The sequence below is a fragment of the Patiria miniata genome, unplaced genomic scaffold (genome assembly GCF_015706575.1).
Source record: "Patiria miniata isolate m_02_andy unplaced genomic scaffold, ASM1570657v1 HiC_scaffold_5, whole genome shotgun sequence".
Lineage (NCBI taxonomy): Eukaryota > Metazoa > Echinodermata > Asteroidea > Valvatida > Asterinidae > Patiria > Patiria miniata.
In genome coordinates this window covers 38,691,644-38,709,694 of record NW_024037072.1, presented here as the reverse complement: position 1 = coordinate 38,709,694, position 18,051 = coordinate 38,691,644, and the positions used below count along the sequence as shown (strand labels likewise).

The following is an 18,051-nucleotide window of genomic DNA, read 5'->3' as shown; positions in this document are numbered from 1 at the left end:
CGTTCATCAATAGGAAAATGTGATTGTGGAAGGACACACAAAAAAGAAATCGTTCTGATTCCATGTGTTAGCTAACAATTCAGTGTTTTATTACAATATGCGTTGTCTAAACATTTCAAAATACCTGAAGTTGGCGCTACAGTTCATTCACAAAACACTTAAAATTGCACAAAAATGATAAACTACGGTAACAATCTGTATTTCATTCGTTGATTCTATTTCATTCACGAAAGAAAAAAAATATCAAGCTCAGTAGATATCTAGCCAAACCAAAGGTTTCCCAAGCTTATTATGTATGAACAATAAAATCTCTATTTGGTAACACAAGTTGTACAACTATTTTCAACAAAACAAAATAATCAATCGTCAAAACTATTACACTTACAAGACACTAATTTGTAAAGATTTTTTTTTATATGAATACAAAACAATTTTTTTTTGCAATGTGTATAAATTATATATATAAATATATTTATAAACAACTTTTGCCGAGAAGAAAATGTGATTGCCTCATTAATACAACTGAGTTAATAACAATATACCAAAGTAAACCATTTTTTTACGAAATATGTTCCACGAACATACTTTCATCGTCTTTTTCCAAAGACCAGTCTTTGTCAGAAGTAACAGACCATTTTGTTCCTTATGCAAGTTCTAAAAACCCTAAATACACAACCTTACATGTCTTGCGGCAGCCATCTTGGTATAGTACCCATATTCATGTTCAATGTGAAGCACAACATAACACAAAGGAACCAGTCTTTTCAGCACAAGCCTCATAAAGAGTCAAAAATAATGTGGTTAAAGAACATGACATTAGACAAGTAAACAACTCCTCAACAAACAAAAATGAATTAATCTAGAGGTAATTTAGTCTACAGAAGTGCACAGAGGCTCAAAACCATCCATGTGTCCTCTCCTTTTAAAAGCAACTGATCACACACCGACAAAATCTTGTAACCAACCAATCAGCACTGATACACTACCCCTGTACTTGTATGTCAGCATGCAGCTTGACAAACAGAAATGACTGCTTTTGTCGCCAAATTAACATCATGACCCTCTATCTGCGGTCTGCAGGTACATGAACTATCCCAATACTTGGGGTCCAAGTTAAGAAGTATGCAAGTAAAAATACTGATGAAGAAAAGTGTCCAAACCAATACATTTCACTTCCTTGCTTTTATGAGTTGTTACAACTTTTATGAATAACACAGACGCCTGTTCTGTTTAGATAACGTCACATCAAGCTCTTTAGAAACTTCCAACAAGTACAAAAACGTGTTGGTTACAAAAATTAAATTCTGTGCAAAGAAAAAATTAAAAACAGACGAGTTGTTGCTTTTGTGTGACACCATTTCTCTGTTTGTTGGCTGTATTCAACAAATCAACAAAACATACTGCTTTTTTATCTTGACTAACTGTAAGCTTTCAACTTTCCTGAAAAATCTACTATGCCCAAGCATTTAAATCACATCTACTATTCAAGAATTATTACAAATGTTAATTTAACTTCAAAAATCCTTTGGTTAATTCAAACAGTCTGGTGTCTGTTTTGAAGATATTAGTTTTAACAAAAATCATAGTTCTACAAAAGTTGTTCTGGTGTAAATTCCAAGGCACATGATTGATTACAAGTGATATTATGTCTAGTATGTTAGACATGCAACAACAATGGGCATATTTTTTTTCAAAACTGGCAGGGCTGTCTTCTCCAACGTTGCCCAACAATTCCTATCATTACAGAGTTTCGCATTTACATTCAACTGTTGTCCTTCAAATCCAAAGAGAAAATAAGAATACTTTTTGATAATCCACACTCATCCATTAAAAATCACAATAATATACAAAGTGTATTCACTCTCTCGGACCGAATTGGAGGGAAATTTATTACACCCCCAAACAAAAAAAATCTGAATAATTTCATAAAGCCACTAAATAAGCACAGAACTATTTATGCGGTGTATAGGAGATAATTTGTATGCAACGTTGTGTATATGAGGTAATGTATTTGCAACACAGTGCATATAGGGTAATTTATATGCAAGGCAGTGTATTTGAAGTGAGCAGTCATTTTTATGGAGTGGCCGCGTGGCCGTTCTAGACCAATGAAATAAAAGTATCCAAACATGATATAAAAATTAATGCTGCATGTTACTGATTCATAGTTGAGCGTTTACCGAGTACATAAATTGGCTTAGCAACATTTTCTGCCAAAAATCTCAATGAAATTGTGTTCTGATTATGATGTGAGAATTGCAGATCTACTGATCACTCTGTAATTCAAGTTCAACATTCATTTTGTGTCACTAAGTGTTTTCCGTGACCCAGGACCATTTTTTGTTCATATTATTAGTGACAATTATGCAATTTCCATTTTCAGTTCCAAAAACAGGATAAAAATCCAAAAATCACATTCTGCTCAACAAATTATTAAATTCAGCATCAAATCTTGAATTTTCAATCTCCCTTTTTTAACGGTTTAATAGAAACATCAACAAAATATGGGCAGTTATCAGAACATAAAACCAAAACAAACACAAAAATAAATTCAGAACTAAATGTTTGAATATATTGCAAAAAATTGTACTGTCAATCAATCCTAGCGATATAATGTTATTTAATTGGTGTTAATTTCTTCATATAACATTTGGTTTATTTGCACTCAAAACCATACTGCTAATCTCAACAATTTATAACCATTCAAATGTTCGAAAAAGTACTTGAGATATGTCACTTATAAAGATATTCCTTCGAAACTCTTTTCATAAAAAGTCAACATTACTACTTCCGTTTGATTGCTTTCCACGCTGGAGTCTGCAATAATTTCAAGTTTTAGCAAAATGGTTGCGAAAACTCACAATTTTCATATTTTTTAATAAAAAAAACCCAAGGTATCAATCAATAAACTCTCCGTAAATATATATATCTTGATAAATTATCAAGAAAAACTTTGGCTTCTGGAATCAATTTTCGCAGCAAAAGGATGCAATAAAATTTTCCATTGCAAGATTTCAACAATTGCATAAAAAAAAATGTATTGGAGTGAATACATGTGCACGGATTCCTAACTTGACAATTAAATTGTATTCAAAACTTAACTTGAGGGGTCAAAGGTCACAATTCTGATAATTCAAAGGTCACCAAGGGTTAATGCATAAAGTTCACTGCAGCACTATTTAACCTTGATTCCATGATCCTGTCCAATTTGATAAGTAAACAACGGCTGAAAGCAACCTCCCACAAAACCCTATTGCACCAAACCCATGTCAAAGAACTGCAAATTGTGACCTTTGTGGAGTTCTTCACGTTGAGGTCAGAGGTCACTTGATTTGACCTTGACCTTTTTTCTGCCCTTGACTGCTGTCTCAACAAATGCGCTAAATACAGTCACAAGAATGCTGATGTAGAAAACGGGAATTTTTTATTTGGGGAGGGGGGGGGGGGGGGGGGAGGGGAGTATGTTGAGTAATAACAGTTCAATCCATTTGACAAAAGTTATACATTACTTGAAGAAATGCCACATTGTTTCCTGAATAGTATTGCAGATCTCACTTCATTGCTTCAGGTATTTATAGTTTCTGTATGTGAATTGACTTCAATGCCTCGGCCACACTCTGTAAAAACAAATCCTGGATCTTCCACTACAAAAGGATTCTGGGTGACCAGGACTTGTGACACTTTTTGTCGATAGCGTCGTCAATTCTTAGGTACCAGGCATGTCCGAAGACTCAGAACCTGTAACCCTAAGGATCCAGGGGCGTGCACAGTTGTCCAAGCTTTCTACTCCTCTTCATACTGTTTCCGGAAGCAGTCACCGACGGGGAAGAAGTCCCAACACCGTCGCTGGTAGAGCTGCCAGACGTACGACTCCTGGAAATGTTATCAATATTAACATTAAACATATGAAACAAAACATGGTACAGTGCTCCAATAAGCTACCGTCAAGATAGCAGTGTTTCCCTGATTGTTACAAATATTCATGTTACCTCTCCAGACCTGTTCTACTGAGTCAGCCTGCTGACGGTAACTCGAGTAAAACCTAAGATGGCTTCCTTTTTTGAATTCACATTTATTTCCACTTTCAGTCAAAAAAAGGACAATTTCTATTGCATCAAAGTAGTCACTGTTTTGCTATCAAACAGTTAACCCTAACTCCCAAAACATTTCGCCCAAAAACCTTGAATCCTCAGAAATCCAACCGTTGGTACATTCTCTGTACAAGGGTCATCATACAATTCCCCTGTAAAGTAAAAGTGAATGGGTTTTAAATTTCCCTAATCATGCCCAAACCTTTCCAAACTCCTTTGTGGATTCTGAAGGATTCGGGAGGGGTAAGATTGAGACATTACCTTTTTTATAACCAGACATGATATTTGACCAGCAGAAAAAAATAGGAAAATGTGTCCTGCAGACCCCAAAAAGTGTAATGTCTACAGTACAGAATGCTGAAAATGGAGCAAATAATGGGTATGAAAGGAGGGGGAAAAATGGAAATCCTATCAAAATATGAAACGTGTCATGATTGTATAACATAACTGACCTGTCCGGTGTGTTCTGTTTCTGGCTTATTGATGAGATACATCAGGAAGAACCTACGGAAAATACAGTCAAGATCAATCAACAGACAATTGGCGTGCTCCAAATTTGTTTTATTTGTTAGAAGCTTGTTTGGGAGTTTGTAAAATGTTTGCATTTCTTTGGAAAGAAATATTTGATGGATGAAGAGGATTGCAAATCACTGTTGAACTCAACTGCTCAATGGCCGGATAAGTAATTCCATTAAACTTTGGCTGAAATTTATTTTGTATCAAGCTAAAAATTAATGGACATTAAGCCAAAGTATTGAAGAAAAAACAACGAGCAAAAATACCACACTGACAAGTACATTTAAAAAAAATATGTTTTTTTGTTTTTTTTTGGGGGGGGGGGGGTTGGCAATGTAAATCATCAATACTCACATATAGTTGGAGAGGTCATGCTCTTTGGATGTGTGCAGCTCAAAGCCGTGGGGGGTCTTGTCAAAGTACTCACTGCCGATCCCACAGATGAAACACTTGGTCTGAAGAAAATCAAACAATATTCCCTGTTAAATTGTGAAAAGTCCTGGCCATCCCATGCAATTTTACGATCAGCCGTTAATTGTTTTGTCATGTCTGTGCACTCTTCTAGGAGGCGCCTATTATGACATAGTAGTGCTGCTCCAAGCTGAAAAAATCTCATTCTTCTAACATTTCTTAAAATTCAGGTCATAAATGTATGACAAATCTGAGTGCCGACATTCTGTATGTGAATTTCAGACACTTCATTGTTAAAAGCAAGGAGATTTCTGCTGGACTAATTACTTTGATGGTAACGTTCTTAAACAGAGATACGTTGCAACTCTATTTGTCACATAAATGCTCCTTATATGAACATCTCCAATTTATTTAGAACGCAGCATTATAATGTAGAATGCCATGGTACAGTGGTTACGGTGTTTGACTCAAGTACGGTGGTGTGTGGGTCCAAACCCTGCCAGGAACATAGTGTTTGTGCCCTTGGGCAAGACACTTCACTACAGTTGCCTCTCTCCACCCAGGAGTATAAATGGGTACCTGTTAGGGTAGAGACCGAATCTGCGCTGATATCGGCTGCCATGTGGTCTCGTGGCCTGATGAACGGGGTAATAATTGTCAAGTGTTTTGAGATTGTTGATACGATGGAAAGTGCTACATAAGCATTACAATTATTATGGATGACAGACTTCCACTCAACAAAGCATGTACTCTCTGTGTCTCTCCAACCTACCTCCATATCACTCTTGACTTGCTCCAGTTGATCTCTCAACTCCCCAAAGGCATCAATGATCAGACCTGCAAAGAAAGAGAAAGACAAAACATGAGGATCCCCTTACACGGGTTTATGCTGGTCCTCACAACTAGTGGCCTCCCTGTTAGTGTGAGTCAACACCAGTCTGTCACAAAGTCCACTCACAAGTAAATCACAAGTCATTTCAAAAGTCCAGTCACAAGTAAAATACAAATCAATTCAAAAGGCCGATCACAACTAACAGGAGATTAACAGTAACAAAGGAATACCTTTGTCAAAGTTTGTTTAACTAGCTTGTGATTTGATTTTACAATTGATGATTTGTGAGGGACTCGTGGTGGACTTATGGGGACTTGTGATGGACTGGACTACAACACTGGTACAATGTGACACACGTGTCTTGTGCATTTCGTTGAGCAATGTGCAAGTTGGCCATTGCATCTTACGGCAAACTTGTTACATCTCTTATTGGATAGATTTTGTTTAACATGTCATCCGTGGTCAACCATTCATTAAGCTCCCAATGCTTTCACACAGAAGGTACCTCAATCATGGTGAAAGGTACCTCCAATACTTTGCATTTCCTTCAAAATATTATTTGGGGTACTACCCTGTAATCCTGTAATCAGCACCCTTGGATAGGATAGGTGTCACACAAGACAACCTTCAGGCAACTTGTTTCACTTTCAGGCAATCTATCAACAAGGAAGTGCCAGACAAATTCTAACTCTGTGTTTAAATGTTTTAAGGAGTTATCCAACACTGTTTGGAAAAATAAGCTTCTTCGCAAGGGTTCCTTTAGTTTGCATGGAAGTTGGTTGCCTCTGAGTTGTCTGTAAAAATTGCCTTGTGTGACTTGATCTGTAAGTGGACAAAGTACCTTGGATGATAGCAAGCAAGATGATGATGACAAAGAAGAAGAAGGTGATGTCAAAGATGATGCGGTATAACTCATAGTCGTCGCCGTCTGGAGGCTCAATCTCATCAGCTGGAAGAAAAAAAGACGACATTAATATTTCAGTTAGAAATCACCTTCTGGAAATTCATATGGAATTGATTTACAAAAGAGGTGGATTAACCCAATAGGCCTCATTAATACATGCAAAAACAGGATGTTCTTTTCTTACTAATTTTATTTTATTTTTTTAAATTTTTTTTTTAATGATGATACATAAAACATGAATGCAGTACATGGAGTGCCATCAAAATGTTTTCCAGACCTTTATTGCCGATTTGTCACAAGCCTAAAATAAAACCACTAAACAATTAAATTTGTTAAATCCTAAACAAACATGCCAAGAAAACAAATATAATAGAATGAATGATAGGCTTTGAGTTATGACTCACCAATGCCACCTCCTGCACGGAGCCCAGAATGCAGATGGAAGATGAAACACTGAGGAACAAAATAAACAAGAATCTTGTTAATCAAGGAATTACTCTGCAGAATTGTTTACAGATTTTCAACAAAGCATCTCAAAATACAGTAGAATCCTACTGGTAATCAAAAGCCTTGCCAATATTTGAGTCCTATACTGACATTTCAGTAGACTTGTCAAAAGGATTAACCTGCAACAATATCAGAATCAGTCCAAAACCCTAACACAAAACAACCTCCGTCCTCCTTAAAAAGAGTCTAAAACCAGGAGCCACACAAAAAATGTACATAATGGTGTAACTAAACTTATATGCAAACATTAAATGTTGCAAAAACTTGCACAACATTTCAAATTGAACAATTCAGTTTTGACACATTCCAAGAAAGTGTTGGAGTGCGTAAAACCTTGATTGCCATAACAAATTATAGCATACTTTACAAAGTCATTTCAGTTTCCGACATATTGAAAATGAACAATTTTATTGATTAATTGTGGCCAGCCTTAAACCTGTCGTACCCAACTTATCATGCAGACAGGAGAAATGCCAAACTTTGTCTTTTGATGAAAGCCACATGCCATTTTGCCTGTGACAGAAGTATGCGAGAACGTTGTGCAGCTGACCCAAGTTTCATACAATATTAAATCAAATTTGACATAAATGGATTATAATTACACCACCGTGTTAATTTTTTTGGTGTCAAATTGGCCTCTCCCCTCTAAAGGGCTTGAAGACAAACTACTAACCGTCATCATGTTGTGACACTTGTACTCTAACTGTCCGTCTTCGTCTTTCATGTAGAACTTGCGGAAGAAGTTGAACGCCAGGACGGTGTACAGGTAGATGATGACACAGGTCATCAGAACAGTCAGCATCAGCTAACAAACAAGATAACAACAAGGTTTTCATTGGTATGGAACGGTGCTCAATAGAGCGATCCTTAAGCCCCGCCTCCAAGATGATCTGACCAATCACAGCAGTGATAAATATCCGACTAGTGCTGTGCATCAGAACCGGGTTCCTGGTTACCGGTTCGGGTACCCGTAAAAAACTTTGTAAATTACTCAGTAACTTCTCAGATAATGAAGAGGAAAGCTTTTGTACGCCATTTTTAGGGAATTTTCGAAATGACAACCAGGCTACATGGAAAATCAAACAGATTTCACGTTTATGTGCATTTTAAAGTTGCAAATCCTTTCACCCGCACTGTACACACTTGTACACACTATAATGAGGTAGTATTATCGTGTGGACCGTTATGATTAATCTGAACAGCAACTCCTGGGATTTGAATTTTGAGGTTTGCTTTCCATTAAGAGCAGAGTAGTGCAAAGCATTGTTCTTAGCGTTTTCCTGCACAGAACCAGTATGGGAGGAGTTATACAGTGTGTCTGAAATACAAATGTAGTAGTCAAACAACATTTTTTTTCTGAGGAAACTAAATTGTGTTTTTTGTTATAAACTTACCCTGAGATGATAGAGTGTTTCTTTACCCTTGACATGATATTTGTTCTGTGCGAGTTGGACCTTTCATTTTAAAGTTACGGCAAAGCTTGTGAAGGCTATCAAAAACTTTTCAGATTATCTTGTATCTAATGACAGGCATTCACACACCTTCTTGGTGTGTGATACATGGATGCCTTTCATTAGATACCAGATAATCTGAAAAGTGGCCCAACTTGGAATTCAAGTCCTTTCATTGAATGAGCTGTATCTCTGGACTGGGATGTCTAAATGAGATGGAATAAAGACCATTGTGTAGAGTATTTACTACACCTTCAGACTCTATAGGTAGGTTTTGCAAAAAGAGAGTGCTACTATTTTTAATATTTATGGATTGACTGCTACATTTTTATGGACACACGCTGTACGATTTCTTTCATGGAAACATAAGATTTAGCACTACCTATCTTACCTGTTTGCCGTTGTGTGTGACTGACTGTAGTACTGTGCGTAGTGTCTTGAATCCCATGGCCATGTCTAGCAGATGAGCCGCAAAGAAGAAAGGGTTGACATGACCCAGCAGTGAGAAGGTCAGGTACCAGGCTATGTACAGGAACGACTGCAAGAAAGAAAGGAACACGTACTTGATGCATTTTAGACTGAAAAAAAAGGTATATGACAGGCTTCAAAGCTTTAGCTGCTTTGCAATGGACTGTGACCATTTTACCTCACTGGAATGGCAGAGTTAAGTATACACACACGAGACACACAGAGCCCATCAGTGTTGGGGCAAATATTCAAATGAAGTCAACATGAATCAGAGGTCGTTATGACATGCTTGCCATGTTTGCATGTTCAACTTATGAGAAGAAAAAAATACAGAACAATTTTGGCTTATTTATCTAGCAGAGACAAACTAGATACAGTGAAACGTCGCTATACCGAACACCACTATACTGAACATTCGACTACACCGAACATCGTCCTTGGCTCCCAATTAATTGTTTTTGTACAAAACGTACCGAACACTGTTGTTGAAAAATGTCAACAGAAGAGCGACAAGTGACTATTATTTCTCCAAGGAATAGAAGGGGAAATACACCCGTTGCTGTAGGTATTAGTAAGCTCAAAAACTGTGTACATGTAATTACATAATTCAATAGTCGGCACATGTTTAAAGTCGTCTTTCAGTAACCAGGTAACTACCAGGGCGTGTTATTTATTTATTGAAAAGTGAGCACCAGCAGCTTAAAATCGCTATACCGAAGATCGCTATTACGAACGTTTTCAGTGGATCCTGTGATGTTCGTTATAGCGGCGTTCCACTGTATACGGACACATTTCTTGCAACACTCACCCTGTCCGTGCAGATGACACCACACTTCCAGAGCTGGTACTTCCAGTCAAGGGCATGTAACCTGGGAAAATGGAAAAAGACTACGTCAATGTCTTTTAAACACCATAGTATTCAGCAAATGAAGTAAAGTGAAGTAACAAATAAAGTCTGTCACAAGCTGTCTTTCATGACTTATTAGGCAAGCATTTATCTCCATGCACTTTCCACGGCATCCAAACAACTGATGGGAAGATTTCTTGTCACCCTGGCCTGGATCAGAAGCCTGCCAGTCCAACTACAAGTTAAAGATTCAAACCCCTGACCCTCTGATGATGGGTCACAAACCCTAACCACTAGGCCACACATTCCTAGCAACACTGCAATGTCACAACCAACGACTGTACTCACAGTGCACTTATTATCCCCTGCGGTGGCTTGCTAGATTCACCGTCCAATCCCAGGATTTCACTGAGCTTCTCTTCTCCAAGACTCTCCCCGTATTTCTCCATGACCTTGAAAGGAGCAGACAAAATGGCGTTTGAAACACTTTGCGTATACAATAAGGAGACCATGCAAGAAAACCTAATGGACGCTATGTGACCACTCACAGAAGCTTAGGTACATGTATGTTGGACAAACTGTTTGCACACAGTGGTTTGTGCATGTTTAAGTGCAAAGTATGCACCTGGAATGTACATGTACATGAACTGTAGTGTCTACATGGCACTGGTGCATCCATAATATGTGGGGATGTAGAGGAAATGTGACACATTTTTTTGCGAAGTTTTGAATTTTTTTGGGGTCAAGAATTTTGTTGTAAAAAAGAGGAGGTCTCACCTTTCTTTTGACAAACTTGTCCCAGTAGTTGACAGGAAATGATCTTGTGGGGCAAAAAAAAATCAGAAAGTATTGAAGCAGCAATAAAGTGGAGATTTAGGCACCAAATCACAACATTTATAAAGACTGCACCAAATCCAGATATACTGAAGTACATACCTGAACTAATCATATGGCCTGGTGGTTTTTTTTACATCACATGAAAGGATGAAGTTCAAAGAACACACTTTACACACAACACTTTTCATTTTAATCATTTCTTGATAGTGAAACCCTAGGTTCAAAAAAGTGAATTTTCAAATTGTGGTCCATTTAGTGATCTAGTGATTTCTACACAACCATGATGATTGAAAAAACATTGCGGTACTGGGGAGAGCCAAGTCAATTAACAATGCAATACTGATGATAGGGTTGCTTTGAGCTGAAGTTTGGATTGTAGTATATCATTATATACCTAGTGCTGATGGCTAGCGAGTCCCATTGTCCTTTAATGTCATCTCGTGTCGGCTGCTCCTCAATCCAGGCTCCTTCAAACTCCAGCTTACGAGCAATCTCCTTCTCCCTCTTGAAGATGGCAAGAGGAACCTGGATGAAATTGCATTTATTCCATGATGAATTTATAACACCATTGAGTGTTCAGAGGGTTTCTGGCATTACAGGGACTAATACTTTAATCAAATTTATAATTAGGTAAGCCTAATCCTGAAAAGTTAGCAAATTGTTGAATTGAAAATTTGTACATGTTACTTTCTTTCTAAAGAACTTTATTAAGAAAGCAGATGAAGGAAAAAAAAGAGGAAATGATAAATAAAACCTGCCTGGGCCCTGAGGATTACCCAAAAGAAACAATGTTTGTTCCTTTGAAGGAACCTCCATTAAACAAATGAAAAACAGGATTTGAAGGTTTGCGAATGGTGAAAAAAGCAATAAAATAAAAAAATTTGGTAGCACCATGAGAAAAACCTATTTTTCTGTGCGTCTGTGTTTCAGAACCTCACAAACTACACAAAAAAAAAAAAAAATTGTCACATGATGCTACCGTAAATCTTTATCTGATTAAAATAGCTCTTGGCCCAAATTTGTGGCTGTGCTTACCATTAGTGGGAAAAAAGAAATGCTTAGGCTGTAGGAGATAATTCTGTGCTTACGGTAGGCACATTTTGCAATTCGCACGGCCCAATTTCAAAGCGCTGCTTAACAGTCGACTTTGTGCTTACCAAGCCTCCATCTATTTCATAAGGACTGTTAAGCAGTAAGCACAGCAAAAGCATGCTTAACCCCAGAAGAAAAACTTGCTTAAATCAGTGACGTATTAACAATAGAATCTCCATGCATGCACAAGCATTAGCACATTCACGGCATGAAATAGTGCTTAAGCAGCAGCATGATTTTCTGCTTTAGTAAGCACAACTTTTCTGCTTACCATTAAGCAGTGCTATGAAATTGGGCCCTGGTCAGCGAGGGCTTTTGACTTTATGCGTACATCCCGTAACAATGCAAACTCTGCGCTCATAGGGTTAGCATGGAATTTTCTGCCAGCGCTGTTAGCACAGAATGGTGACCGTAAGCGCGGAATTGCTGTGGTTAGCAGAGCCATGACATTGGGCCCCAGACTCACCTTGAGAGCGCAGTAAGCAATCAGCATGGAGACGGAGACCAGAGTGTGAATGATGCACAGCAACTGTAGGAGGGGTTCAAGATGCATGACACCCTCTTGTAAGATGATAATCTCCTCTGCCTCGGATTCGGTTTCCTCGTCTGGGGTAGGGGGAGGAGTCTCCCCATTGCCGGTGATGGTGGAGTTGATCTCGTCGAAAGGGTTGGCCTCGGGAAGAGGAGAGGCGTCGGCCAGCAATACAGACACCTGAAAAAGCAAATGATATCCATATTGAAATGATTTTTTTGTTAAGGTGACAAAAAAATTAGGTAGCTACAATAATAATAATATGGGATTTATTTAGTGTATATATCCAACAGACAGATGCTCAGTACACAGTACATTATTATTATCATTATTATTATCCTTGCTCATTGAACCAATGAAAACATTCAAAAGACTATCTCAGCTCCCTTGGGAGTATAAAGCTCAATGCTGCCGGATACATGCAATTGACTAGAATCAAACACACAACCATCTCTGCCCTCAAAGTAACTCCTGGGTGAGTGAGTGAGTGCCTTGCCCAAGGACACACGCACCATAACCCCAGGCTGACTCACAATTTGCAGAATTACCCGCAAGATCTTGAGTTCAATGCACCGGACCATTAGGCCACAGCACTCCGTATCTCAGTCAGGAGCTCACAAGTCAATCACAAGTCATCACAAGTCATCACAAGTCAATCACAAGTCAATCACAAGTCAATCACAAGTCAATCACAAGTCATCCCAAGTCATTGCAAGTCAACACAAGCCATCACAAGTCATCATAAGCCATCACAAGTCAATCACAAGCCAACACAAGTCAATCACAAGTCAATCACAAGTCATCACAAGTCATCACAAGTCAATCACAAGTCAATCACAAGTCATCACAAGTCAATCAAAAGTCAATCACAAGTCCTCCATTCTCATGTCACATGACAAGCTATTCCAATAATATGTGAAAAGGGTTTTCCTTTGTCATTGTTCATCCCCTGTTGCAAGTGATCGGACTCCAGATGCAACTAGTGATTGACTCAACTTATACCTCGGTCTGAAGTCTATACTCCATATAAAATGCATAAACTATCAGTCCATACATAAATTCATCATAACAACAAAATGTTTTTCTTACCCGGAAGAACAGTAGACACAAATTGATGATGAAGGCCAAGATAAGAGCAAGGTACTTGATGTTGTAGAAATTTCGGGCAAAGAAACTCTGAAAAAAAATATATAAATTAAACAAAACCTTAGCATTTTGATAACAGGTTACCGTTGATAACTGCAAGTCATGGGCAAATCATGCAAATCCTCCAAAATCCCATTTTGTGTGTGTGTAGGAATTACCATGAACTCAATTATAGATTCTTTATACTTAAAACTATTGAGTAACAAAGGCTTGGTTATATCTCCCTCACTCCTGCACAATCTCCAAAAACCTCTCAGTGTGCTTTGAAGAATCGAAGAATTTGAGTTAATTTACAACATTAAGGTATGCAAGTTAAAGCAACATTGCAACATAATTCAGAGTTGACTGAAACAAATCAGAGATATGTGTACATTTAACATGTTTGACTTCTGCTCTGGTATTTTGGGGAACAAAATTGACTGAAGCAAGAATTGCAAAAGGTACAATCACTTCTGACAATGTCTTATTTTTTTGACCATGTTGATCACCGTTTTGAAGTTTCTGATATTCCATCTTTATTTAAACAACATAATGACAAAATTCATTTTTTTCAAAAATTAACTTTTTGACCTATGACCTGATTTGACCTTTGACCTACCAGGAAGGTCTGCTTGACCCTGTCCATGTTGGGCTCACAGAATTCCTCTTCTTCTTGCTCATCCTTGTTCTGCAGGCCAAGCTCCTGAGCCAAAAACAAACTGGAAAAGAAAAACACAGGAAAACCGTTTCAAGACTTAATCACATAAAACAACTTTGAAAAGCTAGAGAAATTGTCATAAATCGCCTCTTCGTGTAGATACTTGTTATAACTTGGGCAACTCCCCAGAATGATAAACCTCAATGCTAAAACTTAAAAAAATCCAAATGCTACCAATGAAACATGTATATCATTTTGAAGCTTATTATCTGTATTTTATTGTAAATGTAGTTTAAACAGTTCACCCATTACTTTTACTTGAAAAATTAATTAACTAGTACACACAAAATCAATTGAGTTTGTCCATGGTGTTTCGAGCTGTTTTCTAGTACAGCAAAAAAATTGGATGAATAATTTCTTTTTTAATTCACTGTAGTAACTAACTGATACGTTTCATCAGAATTAAAATCCACTTCATGATTATAACTTTTATTATGCACACTGTTGAACTGTCTACTGTGGAAATGCCCAGACTCATTAAATGAAAACATTTCGGATATGACAGATGGACTACCTCTTAACCATTCAGAGTTTTCGTATAACTCCATCTCATGAAATATCCGAAAGATCTTTTTGTTTTACCTTGGGAAGACAGTGCTTTCTCTTCTATCCATTATGTTACGGGGCTGGTTGGCCGAACCATTCTGAAAAATAAGAACAAAAACTTTTTCTTGAACAGTGTCTTGTTATGGACACGTTGCATAACAATGCCCTCAGGATAAAAAAAAATACCAAACATAACTGCGTTTGATGCCCCACTCCTAGGCGATTTGACCAAACACAGCTGTGATTAATGTTCTGAAAAAAAGTCTAACATGATCTGTGCCCTTGCATAAATGATGCTTGTGGCTGCATTGGAGAGGCAGGCATGTTGTCTATCGTTGAAGCAACATAGGGCATATTTCAATACAGATTTGAATGCGGAAAGCACAGCAACAGGAACGTCAATCTTACGATCATGGCCGCGATTGTAGCCTCAGGTGTGTCAGCCCCTGGAGTAGAGGGCGGTACCAGCGGGCCCTCCTTCCCATCGCGGTCGAAGTCAAAGCTTGGAGACGGAGTCAGCTGCCGGCGTTTGCGCCTCATTCTCATCTGTCCAGCACTCTCGCTCTGATCGCTGGCGTCTGATGACTTGCGATCCTTGAAGAAGTCAATGCCGAACGCTGAGACTGTGGGCCCGCTACTGATTACGATTGACAAGGGAAAGCAATCTTTAATCCTCCTATGCAAACATACATTTTGTGCAAAGTTATCCTTTCAGTCAACTCAGTCAAGTGACTGTTTTTAACAGTTAAGAGCTCCCAGCCTACATGTACATAAAGCAGGATCGACCTGCTGTGACTGTTTATGTAACTTGATACAGCTATGCTTTGACAATGGTAATTGATAAGCCAGCTGTGCCTACCACTTGTCTGTTTTTGTCTGTTGACTGAGTTTGACTAGTCACAGTGCTTGCTTGAAATATGATCTGACTGTTGGTGACTAGCCAGTGTTAAAGGCATAGCAGGGGAAGAGGATTGATTTGTTTACGGTCTGTGACTGTTCAGACAGCGGGACGGGTAACAACTAAAATGACTACTAACTCTTTCAATATGGCTAGTCAATTGTTCAGCTCAAAACAGTGTCTACTTGAGAGGACAAGCTAATATATCATGAAATAGGAAAACGGATTCTGTAGTCAAAGAAATCCTAATCCCTGTCAGCCTTAGGTTTTCTTTTGGGTACCCTGCTAAAAGCAACAAAGTCAAACACAGCTGAAATGACTCAAATGAGCACCCTGCTGAATGAAACAAAAATGCAACACTGGATTCTACTTTATTGTGCAGTGGACTATACACCTTTGTCACTATGCAGTTACCCTGCTAAATGGACCAAATGCAACAGTTGATTCTGTTCTATCACCTTTGAACTACACATATGAGTATACCCTGCTAAATGCAACAAGATGCAACTGCAGCATGGGACTTGAGTTGCATGCTAAATGCAACAGTATGCAACCAACTTTTATACCACTGTTGCTTTCTGTTGCATTTAGCAGGGTAATGGTAATAACGTATCCTTTTTTTCCCTCCAGTTTCTTCAATGTTCTCAAACAGTGCGTTTTTGGAGGCACATTCAAATTATTGAAACTGTAATTAATTTCAGCGCCAACTGGTACTATGCTTGATGATAAAGGAATTTATATCTCAGGAATTAACAATAAATTCCAGGTAAGATATGTTCCATAAACTGAACAGTTCCTTTGCTGAAAAAAAACCCACGTGGTTGGGATGGATCAAAACATGTAGAATGTGTATACAAGTAACTGGACCAACACGATTATTGCTAAAATGAATTTTGGATATGTGGAGAATGATGACTAGGCAAATATTTCAAATGACGTGACTTAGTATTTATGAATACTTTGAAATGGTTTACTTGGTTGACAAAGGTGTCTTTGGTTATATTAATGACAGCATGAATATATCATGATTTTTGTGGATTGTTTAGAAAAGCTGCTTCATGAATAAAATGTATGAATTGTATAAATTGTATCAAGACCTCTGAATGCCTGAAAAATAATATTAACAACTCATAATTGATGATTAAAACCAGTTTTAAATAAAATGCAAATTGACCAGGGCAACAGTGATTTTGAGGTTTCTATATTCATGAACAAATACAACAGAAACTTTAAGGAAAAATCAAGTTTTGGTCTCTGTAATGAAGAGTGTATGTATTTCGTTTCTAACTTGTTATACACTTTTCTCGTAGACTAACTAATGGCGAAGTATCCAATTAATAATACCCAGCATGCTTTGGGTTGTATGCTAGCAACCAAAGAGTGACACGACATAAATCACCTCTTGGCAGTCGGTAACCCGTAGTTCTGCATGGTATGCAATCCTGAGGCCTGCTGCCGGGCTATGTTGGGTACCTTGAGCGTTTCCTTGAGGGTACCGGTGATCTCGCGTGCATCCTCCAGTATGCGGTTACCGAGCAGGATACCAATGAGTTTGCTGTGGGGTGGGATATGATGAAATGAAGGACAGACATTGGATGACTCAACAAAAACCAAATTTGTGATCCGAACTTTAAGAAACGAGACCGTAGTTCCTCACCCATCAGCTCCTGTACTACATTGTATTACATTGTGTTTATTCACTGAAGTATCTATGAGACCATAGAGCGCAGTTTTGGGCACTACAGGGAGAAGCAGGGAGGGCAGTTTGGGGCAGTACACGGACTAGTGAGTCAAACAAATCTTGCACACTGGAAATCAATCGGAATAAGCCATTTCGATATCTCGATGAAGTAGTCAAGGTCAAAGGTCATTCGGGATAAAATCGCTGACGCGATGTTACGCGAACGCCCATTCTGCTTGCAAGTAACACATGAACGTTGTGCACCCGTCTCCCCGTGCGTTCAGGTGCCTTTGATTATCCCGAATGACCCTTGATCCATATCACTGTGCGCATGCGCAGTTGAAATACCGAACTGGCTTATTGTCAACTGTTTGACCAACATACCATCTATAGTCATCAGAATGCCAGATTGCATGATATTTTAAAATGAAGAGCAGAGTATTGTGTTTCTAATGCATATGGAAAATGAAGCAGTGAAAAATGTCCTTATAAGACTCATTTCATGGGATCTTGACAGCTTTGCAAAATGCTCGAAGATTTTTTCTTTAAGCACCTGCTGAAGCCCGGTTCATACTTCACGCAAAAGCATGTGCGA

At 38.3% G+C, this 18,051-nt stretch overlaps 1 protein-coding gene across 8 annotated transcripts in view; it reads right to left on the bottom strand.

Annotated features, from left to right (window-relative positions):
* Positions 1-67: 67 nt before the first annotated feature.
* The window catches only part of LOC119741193 (ryanodine receptor 2-like), a 78,034-nt gene continuing 60,050 nt past the window's right edge, over positions 68-18,051 (bottom strand). For 7 of the 8 annotated variants that reach the window (XM_038216910.1, XM_038216913.1, XM_038216914.1 and 4 more), the window contains 18 exons: positions 17,175-17,330; positions 15,286-15,514; positions 14,914-14,975; positions 14,233-14,332; positions 13,578-13,664; positions 12,423-12,668; positions 11,259-11,389; positions 10,805-10,847; positions 10,376-10,479; positions 9,989-10,049; positions 9,104-9,250; positions 7,935-8,066; positions 7,159-7,207; positions 6,692-6,799; positions 5,791-5,855; positions 4,962-5,062; positions 4,544-4,595; positions 68-3,873 (listed from right to left, as the gene is read on the bottom strand). In XM_038216910.1, coding sequence (XP_038072838.1) covers positions 3,784-3,873; positions 4,544-4,595; positions 4,962-5,062; positions 5,791-5,855; positions 6,692-6,799; positions 7,159-7,207; positions 7,935-8,066; positions 9,104-9,250; positions 9,989-10,049; positions 10,376-10,479; positions 10,805-10,847; positions 11,259-11,389; positions 12,423-12,668; positions 13,578-13,664; positions 14,233-14,332; positions 14,914-14,975; positions 15,286-15,514; positions 17,175-17,330 — 1,963 coding nt within the window. In that variant the 3' untranslated portion in view covers positions 68-3,783. The remainder of the gene's footprint in view (positions 3,874-4,543; positions 4,596-4,961; positions 5,063-5,790; positions 5,856-6,691; positions 6,800-7,158; positions 7,208-7,934; positions 8,067-9,103; positions 9,251-9,988; positions 10,050-10,375; positions 10,480-10,804; positions 10,848-11,258; positions 11,390-12,422; positions 12,669-13,577; positions 13,665-14,232; positions 14,333-14,913; positions 14,976-15,285; positions 15,515-17,174; positions 17,331-18,051) is intronic. The other variant, XM_038216908.1, reaches the window with a different exon arrangement.